This window comes from Limulus polyphemus, unplaced genomic scaffold (assembly GCF_000517525.1).
Source record: "Limulus polyphemus unplaced genomic scaffold, Limulus_polyphemus-2.1.2 Scaffold2959, whole genome shotgun sequence".
Lineage (NCBI taxonomy): Eukaryota > Metazoa > Arthropoda > Merostomata > Xiphosura > Limulidae > Limulus > Limulus polyphemus.
In genome coordinates this window covers 120802-130643 of record NW_013668569.1, presented here as the reverse complement: position 1 = coordinate 130643, position 9842 = coordinate 120802, and the positions used below count along the sequence as shown (strand labels likewise).

General features: G+C 36.8%; 1 protein-coding gene across 1 annotated transcript in view; it reads right to left on the bottom strand.

Moving 5' to 3' along the window:
* Positions 1-204: 204 nt before the first annotated feature.
* The window catches only part of LOC111087994 (nucleolysin TIAR-like), a 93973-nt gene continuing 84335 nt past the window's right edge, over positions 205-9842 (bottom strand). The window contains exon 4 of the mRNA XM_022396653.1: positions 205-237. Coding sequence (XP_022252361.1) covers positions 220-237 — 18 coding nt within the window. The 3' untranslated portion in view covers positions 205-219. The remainder of the gene's footprint in view (positions 238-9842) is intronic.

The window sequence follows — 9842 nt, the reverse complement described above, 5'->3', positions numbered from 1 at the left end:
TATATATATATATATATATATATATATATGCTTCTTTGAATATAAGTTTCATCGTTCTGTTATTTCCGAAATTACTGCAACTTCACAGTTACTATTAACTGAACAGCAAGATTGACGGTTTTCAGCAGCCTAGTTATCGTGATTCGAACTCCGAATTGTGCAATCTGAAGTCGTGTATGTCACACCCAGTCGGCAACCTCCAGTCCAACAGTACTTCGATTAAAAAGTCAAGCGAATCTGGTATAACATTTATTGTGTTAACTTCAAGCTATAAATAAATAACAGTGATCGATATATTTATATCATATTGGATCCACTCCTGTCCAAATAAAAGTAAACGACATTATTCAGGGATACCTTGGGATTGTTTAATAACGTGGAAAAGAAACCACACTCAGCCCAGTTTTGGTTTTCTCTCTCTCTTTCAGTTTCTGTCTATTCTCAACAGAGGGGAGTTTGTTGGAACGAATTGGGCAGATTATAACTATTTTATAAAGCTCCTGTAATGTTGTTTTCCTATTTGACAAAGTTTTACAGAAACAAAGCCTATCTGTCAGGGGATTTCTATCAAATGACATTATCTACTTATTTTTTTTTTTTAATTAGCAAAGTAAAGTTTTGAAAAATAATATAGAATACGCAAGTTAGGAATTATAAGTAGCGAAAAAAAAGTAACTGACGAATGGTCGCGATGAAAAAAAAAAAAAACAATTAAGAACCAATAATCAGGAGTTAGTCGAGCTGATTAAATAGATTCGTACACACAGCTGGAGAGTAATAACGAATTTTTTTTTTAGTTTTTTTCTTACACTGACTGTTTTCTCTCATGAGGATATACACATTACATAGTTACGATACTCGGTGACGTCACTTATGTGCAGATAAATTAAAACGATGTTTGCAAGTTTAGATTTCCTGTCAAATCGGCACTACTCTAGTTTTGTGTTAATTTTTTCCTTCCTTCGTAGTGAATTACTTGCATAACGAGCGCAATAATTTGTACTTTCTCTAATTATCAGTAATGTATATTGGATAAATTACTTTATCAATAATGAATATTGGAGAGATTATTTTATCAGTAATCAATATTGGATAAATTATTGGATAAGCATTTTTTATTGGCAACAGAAAGTACCTGTAACTGCACAATAACGTAACATTTTAACATTTTTATCAACCAAAAGTAAGGAGTTGTACTGGCAGTATTTTAACATTTTAACAACCAACAGAAAGTACATGTAACGGCACAATAACGTAACATTTTAACATATTTATCAACCAAAAGTAAGGAGTTGTACTGGCAGTATTTTAACATTTTAACAACCAACAAAAATTACATGTAACGGCGCAATAACTTGCCATTTTTAACCTATTTATCAACCAAAAGTAAGGAGTTGTACTGGCAGTATTTTAACATTTTAACAACCAACAGAAAGTACCTGTAACGGCACAATAACTTGCCATTTGTAACCTATTTATCAACCAAAAGTAAGGAGTTGTACTGGCAGTATTTTAACATTTTAACAACCAACAGAAAGTACATGTAACGGCATAATAACTTAACATTTTTAACTTATTTATCAACCAAAAGTAAGGAGTTGTACTGGCAGTATTTTAACATTTTAACAACCAACAAAAAATACATGTAGCGACATAATTCAATTAACACCTTTTTACAGCCAACCGAAAGGAGGTGTAAAGGCACAACATAACATATTTAACAGCCAACGGAAAGGAGTTGTAACGGTACAACAACTTAATCTAACACTTTTAACAGCCAACAGAAAGGAGCTGAACCGGTAAATCACTTCAAGAGAATGAAAAAAAAAAAAAGCAAAATGAATGAAGATACACAGATAATCCTAAAAAAAGAAAAACGGCTGAGAAAAAAGATTCACAGATTGAGGAATTTTTCACAGTGCCAGAATATTCTTTTTTTTTCTTTCATAGTGGATCGAATCTTTGGCTTGCTGAGGGTTAGCTATCTATATGTTCCTCCTCGAAGATCTAACAGATGAATAGCAATTGCTTTCAGAGCGCTGTAAACGATGGTGCAGGTGTTGAATAGTGATGGCAAGAAGATCTTTGGGTGCCTAGTGATTTGTGGGTTGAACAGACGGGAAATTGGGCTTCTCTCTCGGCGGCAGATGCGTGTACAGGAAGTTGGTTAGAGTGGGAAAGGGGGTGGATCGATTGAAGAATGTTACTGCACATGACTTACATTCTCAATATCTAACAACGTAGCAGTTCCATCCCAATTTTGAACATGACGTCCATAATGACGAATTCTGCGCACGGTAGTGGTTCCGAGTCTGAAGAAATTAAATTTCCATATACGTTTGTTTGTGGAAAAACTTCTTCTGCCGTCATCCCTAATTTTGTGGTGTCGACCACCAACCAGAACCCACCGCCAACTCTTGTTCTACTCTTTATCAACGAACAATGGGATTGACTGTCATATCATAACTGAAAGGATAAGTATGTTAGGAGTCGGATTTCGATTCCGAGACCCAAAGATTGAGGATCGAGCGCTCTAACCACCAGGCCATGCCAGATCCCTACCATAGGAAAATAAATACTCATCATGTAATAAGAATGTGTTTGGATGCTACCGCCAATTAATTATTCAAATCTCAAATTACCAACTTGTTATATATATATATATATATATACCGTTTACTCCCGGAGGAGATACATTTGTTCGACACGCGTAATTCTGGAAAAACCTTGTAAATCTATAGTTATCCTCAAGTTGAAAGTTAGCTTTGCTAACAGATTTAAACCAATTCTCTGTTGATTTTGACACGTTTAGCTTTTCTGTTAAACTCCTCAAATCTTTAGGAAATACATTTCCACTGAAAAAATCGAATGGAATTTATCGGTCTGGTTTTAAGTTTGGAGAGAAATCGCTTTAAGTATAAAAAAAAGACAACTTTTTAGCGGTAGAATGTCAGAGTTTTTACATGAGACGAATATCTTTACTCTGTCAACAGAAGGTGTTATCCATTAGCGATCGTAATACACTCAAATTACATGGTGCATCCAAAGCCGAGTCAAATTTATGGAGTGAAACAACACTCTGAAGAGGCTTCGTCGTTGACTAACTGACAGCAAATGTGTCTGTTTAAATCTCTAGGGTACTTATTCATTGGTTCAGAAGCCTGAGAGCCAGGCGTTCATCCGGGCACTGATTTCAGAGGGCAATTTAACACGTTGACTGGGAATATCACACATTCCCCAGTTCCACAGTTACTGGCCCACGTGAAAATCGCATCTTGAATTATCCACTGAAGTAGACCTCCGCTAAAAACAAAACAAGAAAGGGGACAAAAAAAAACGAAAACGGAGTAGTACGAATAGAAACTTGTGAGCCCACCAGAAGAAGAAGAAGAAAAATACATCCCCAGAGTGTATGAGAAAAGTAGTTCCTAAGTATCTCACTTGCACATCATTTTTGTGTCAAAACCCTGGCAGGTTGAACAAGTCAATACTGGCAAGGACTTAAAACTATTGCGATACATCCTGCTTTACAATCCTATACTTCTCTATATATTTATATAGTTTTCTCTCTTAAACATTCTATTTTATCTAAAACACAAAACTACGCTATACATGTATCTAAGAGTATACATCCATTCGGCCACATAAATATCGTCACTTTTTCTTTGTTTTCTTCAACCAAAAGCATTTTTAGATAATTTAAGTACTCGCAAAACAAAAGAGCTGCCTTAGCAAACTTATACAGTGTTAGTGCTGGCGGTTGAAGAAGCTAACCCTAACAAACAGAAAGTTAGTGCTGGAGGTTGGAGAAGCTAACCCTAACGAATACAGTGTTAGTGCTAGGATTTGCATAAGCTAACCCTAACGAACACAGTGTTAGTGCTAGCAATTAAAGAAGCTAACCTTAACAAACACAGCGTTAGTGCTAGAGGTTAAAGAAGCTAACCTTAACAAACACAGTGTTAGTGCTAGCGGTTGAAGAAGCTAACCCTAACGAACATAGTGTTAGTGATAGCAGTTGAAGAAGCTAACCCTCAGAAACACAGTGTTAGTGCTAGCAGTTGAAGAAGCTAACCCTAACAAACATGGCGTTAGTGCTAGCGGTTGAAGAGGCTGCCCTAACAAACACAGTGTTAGTGCTAGAGATTAGAGAAGCTAACCCTAACAAACACAGCATTAGGGCTAGAGATTAGAGAAGCTAACCCTAACAAATACAGCATTAGTGGTAGAGATTAGAGAAGCTAACCCTAACAAACACAGCATTAGTGCTAGCGGTTGAATGCTTTTAACAGCAACAGCACTATACACTGTTAGATAACACGCTTGTTTATCACATACATGTAGGTACAAAACAACAAATAATAATAATGACACTAGAGAGAGACTTCCTTTTTAACCTTTAAATTGGTAGTTTGAAACTTTAACACCATGCAACCAAAGTCAAATACGTCGGAGCAGTACCAAGGAATAACCCAAAAATGACCAATTGGGTCTAAAGAGCGAAAAACTTAATCGCAAGCTTGGAAGAGATGGAAATAATTTGTCAGTGCAGAGAAAGTTGAAAGCACCCGTACGGATAGTTATAATTATATCAAAAATATTCGGATCTGTAAGCTGAAAACAGATAACATGGTATATAATATATATAAGCGACCTAGTGTGAACGGAAGCAGACAGACAGCTAAATACACAGATAAGACAGGCAGAGACACGGATAGTACATAGATCTACAGATATTTCAAAAATTTGTAAAGCACACATTAATAAGCCTTTATCGATCGTGGTTTGTTTACATAACAACGCACAACGGTCACCAACAGGAAATGCTGTTGTAAGCTCTAATTTTCTTTGTTATTATCACCATTATCAGAATCTTCTCATAATCCCGACTAAAAGGATAATTTCTGAGATATACAACAGCGGCAGGAAAGTAAACATACATCAGTTAAAACATCATCAAGAACACAGATTTTTGAACGTGTAAATGTTTAACACTAGCAATCGTTCTACGGGTTATATAATCCAAACCATCCCTGTCTGTTTGTTTTAAGTTATGCACAAAGCTACACAATAGGCTATCTGTGCTCTGCCCACCACGGGTATCGAAACCCGATTTCTAGCGTTGTCCATCCCTGTCAATAACAAGTGTTAGAATAAAACGATTTCTAACTAAATAAAGACTACAAAAGCTGAGAATTGAGGAAAACTGAGCTTTGAGTGCAGGTACTGACCATTCGGACTTTTGTAGCAAACAAAACTGGAAACCGGGAAAAATTGTGTTTTGTGTGCAGGTGACTATTCGGCCTTTTGTAGCAAACAAAACTGGAAACCGGGAAAAATTGTGTTTTGTGTGTAGATGACCATTCGGTCTTTTGTAGCAAACAAAACTGGAAACTGGGAAAAACTGTGTTTTGTGTGTAGGTGACCATTCGGACTTTTGTAGCAAACAAAAGTGGAAACTTGGAAAAATTGTGTTTTGTGTGTGAGTGACCATTTGGCCTTTGGTAGCAAACAAAACCGAAAAGTGGGAAAATTTGTGTTTTGTGTGTAGATGACCATTTGTAGCAAACAAAACTGGAAACTGGGAAAATTTGTGTTTTGTGTATAGGTGACCATTTGTAGCAAACAAATTACCTCAATACACACTTACATACAGAGCAGAAGCTGCGTTACGAGTTCTAATTAAACTAATTACTAAAAATAATATAACAATTTGTTTTTCTATATTTAGAATGTTTACACGAAAACTCACTAGACCTAACACACGAACCAGATGATGAGCGTAAAATTCTGCGTTACAAAAGATCGTGAAATATCGTGCTTTTCTCTCTCCACAATCTTACCTCCGCGTAATAATTCCTTAAAATAAGAAACCCTAGTTTCCTTTAGTTAACACGTGTTATGTATAAAATTTTATGATCGTTCTTTATTTCATTTTCTTCTATCTCAAGTAATCTAAACGTTGTTGGTAGTCTCCCATGGGTGGCGTCTTTTCCTTCTTTTTTTTTCTCTCTCTCTTGTTGTCAGACGGCAGTTGGCTTAATGCAAACCTCATTGATCCGACGCAGTCTCGATTAACTTGTATGTGCTTCAACGTGTGTAGCCAATCATGTTGCAGAAATTCAGTACGAGTGTTTACATAAAAAAAAAAAAAAAAATACTTTTCGAATGTTCGTTCCTCACAACACGTACATCACTGTGTGCCTCTTCCACCGAGTTTAAATTACTGAACACAGATTTTCAACTATTAAAGTGTTTTAGAAGTAGATCCATGTTCCATAAAGAGCGAACAACGTACGATGACAACAACAACAAAATAAAATACAGTTTCAAGAAATTAAGTTAACAAAATTATTTCTTTCTTTGAGAAACAGGAGTGTTGAATCCCTGTTGGATCGAATCGTGCTTGTTATCGCAACCTCAAAGGAGATTTCTGTATTTGGATTTATGACAAAAGGAAGGTAGCCAGTCGGCAGTACCTTACACCACCACCTATTCAAACTAAGAGATCGACTGTCACTCTTGTTACGCGCCCACGGTTTATGATGTGGTATCGCACGGATAGATTAGAACCTAGCACGCCGAATCCGAAATTCAGAACTCAACCAGAAACCCAACAGGAAATGTAATTTGATTTCTTAAAACGATTTCGTTCCGCATGTGAACTTCTTGTATGACCTCAAGAAGCTTTTCGATGGTATTTTTAGAGCTGCTCGAACTATACAACGGACTCTGCGTGTTTTTATTTGTACTTGTGAATAATAATTAAAAAAATATGCAAAACGCGTCCTTTCTAGAATCTGATGTCAACATCGATGTCAAGGTTGTCACTTTCTTTGCGTTAATTTCAGAGAATCGTGATAACGCCTTAAGCGCCATCTGTAGGGCGATAAACAGCGATAGAAACTCATTAGTGACTTCGGGATTTATAAATATTCTAGAGGAGACGATTATTTTGGACATTAATATGATAAGTACGTACTAAGGGTTACGTATGTTTATAAGTTACTTTTCTCTTGTACGTTGTTTTGGGTAATTTCGCAATGTTTCACAAGAGAAAGCTATCAAGCTGCCTTAGCCGTACCTAATTTGAACTGAGAAATGAGAAGGAAGACAGTTAGTGGACAGCGTCCATAACCAACTTTTACAATACTCTGGTCGAATACTGGTATTTGATCATTGCCCCAAAGTGCGGAGTGTGATTCTTATGTTAACGGAAAACGAAACGTGGATCCTCGAATTCATAGTTTGATAAGCCAGCTATTGGGTCACACCCACTTACTTTTATCCAATCAAATTCCACCATTTTAATACTCAAATTTACATATTCATCAAAGTTTTTTTTAAATTTTACTTATGTTTAAAACATCTTTAATTTAGGCTCCAGGAGTTAGGACTTTAATGGAGAAGAGAGACACTTTACCTACTTGCTTCGGAATTTCACTCAAAGCTACACGAGGACTATCTGCGCTAGCCGTTCTTAATTTAGTAGTGCAAGACAAGAGGGAAGGCAGCTAGTCATCACCACCCACCGCCAACTCTTGGGCTACTCTTTTACCAATGAATATTCGGATTGACCGTCACATTATAACGCCCCCACGGCTGAAAGAGCGAGCATGTTTGGTGAGACGGAGATTCGAACCCACGACTCTCATATTGCGAGTCAAGCGCCCTAACCACCTGGTCATACCGGGCAAAGTCTATCTGAACACAGCCTTAACTAATTCTCAAATAAATGACTATAGAGAAGGCTACTAGTCAACATCACCCTCCACGAACTCTTGGGCTCTCTTGTCTGATCCAATAGTGGGATTTGACGGCCACCTTTATTAAGCACCCACAGCCCCAAAGTGTGAAACGTGCTTTTACGGAAAGAGGTTTACGAACTATAAATCTTAGGGCATACTAGGCTCGCTAACAATCAGGTCACGCCTGACTCACATTATACTTCCAATTTCTTTATCTCTCTCTGCGCAGGCCCAAAGAGAAGCCCAACATTCCAAATTCAAGTGCGTTTCACATACTTCCATAATTATCATCATCACTCTTCTTATTTCATGCCGTTCGAGACAAATAAATACAAATAGTTCAAAGACTATTTTGCAGCGTCCACCAATCGCCCCTGTCACGAACTACAGTACAACGAAAATGGGAAAAAGCAGGTACTTTGGACTATTTGAATCCACCGATTCCATTGCCATACCTCAAAGTATTAAAACCATTGCGGTATTACCCTGGCCCTCGATTTCGTTCAGTTAACAAATGAAAATTCTTATAGGAATTAAAGAGAGTTATATCGAAGGATTATCACGTGATAAACCGAATATTTTTTTTTATATTTGTTGTCAAGCGCAATGAGCTATCTGTGCTGTGTCCACCACGGGTATCGAAACCCGTTTTCTAGCGTTATAAGCCTTCAGACTTACCGCTGACCAACTGCGGCATAAATGGACGAATTAAATAGCCATTCAGAAATACTTTTTCTTTATTGTTAAGCGAAAAGGGGTTGTGGGCGTATTAAAAGTTATTTTCACCCCTAGGCCCATTCGGAGTTGCCGCCCCTGGGCAACTCCGTGGCCCGGATGTAATAGTTTCTACAAAGAGCTATAAAAAATTTTATGGCAGCGAGGTCGAGAACAGAGGTTTATTAGCAACAGCAAAGAGGTGAGGGACGGCAGAAAGAAAAAGTCTCGAATTCTATTTGTTTGGTTTGTTATGAATTTCGCGCAAAGCTACACGAGGGCTATTTAACAGTGTAAGATTAGAGGGAAGGCAGCTAGTCATCACCACCCACCGCCAACTCTTGGGCTACTCTTTTTTTTACCAACGAACAGTGGGATTGACCGTCACTATATAACGACCCCACAGATGAAAGGGGCGAGTATGTTTGGTGGGTCGAGGATTCGTGCAATTAGTCGAGCGCCCCCTAGCCATGTCGAACCAATTATAGATTCCATCTATAATAGCATCATTACTAAGAGAATCTATAATAGCATCATTACTAAGGGAATCTATAATAGCATCATTACTAAGGGAATCTATAATAGCATCATTACTAAGGGAATCTATAATAGCATCATTACTAAGAAAATCTATAATAGCATCATTACTAAGGGAATCTATAATAGCATCATTACTAAGGGAATCTATAATAGCATCATTACTAAGAGAATCTATAATAGCATCATTACTAAGGGATCTATAATAGCATCATTACTAAGAGAATCTATAATAGCATCATTACTAAGAAAATCTATAATAGCATCATTACTAAGGGATCTATAATAGCATCATTACTAAGCCCTTAGTAATGATGCTATTATAGATTCTCTTAGTAATGATGCTATTATAGATTTTCTTAGTAATGATGCTATTATAGATTCCCTTAATAATGATGCTATTATAGATTCCCTTAATAATGATGCTATTATAGATTCCCTTAGTAATGATGCTATTATAGATTCCCTTAGTAATGATGCTATTATAGATTCCCTTAGTAATGATGCTATTATAGATTCTCTTAAGACGAAACTGCTACATGCAATTAGTCTGAAAACTTATTTGCATCGGGAAAAAAAAACACACACACACGTAGAAAAATCACTAGATAAGCATCCTATACTCTGTGTGTCTGTATGTGTGTGTATAGCCATGGACGATAAATAATACGGCTTAGTTATTTATTAATTTTGTACGCTACCTACAGGCCTCAAAATATCACGCATGCGCTCGAGATACCTCAAAATGTGTCGTGCAGGATTATAACAGACACGTGAAAATAATACATATACACTTATTATATATACATATATATATATATATATATATATATATATATGTAG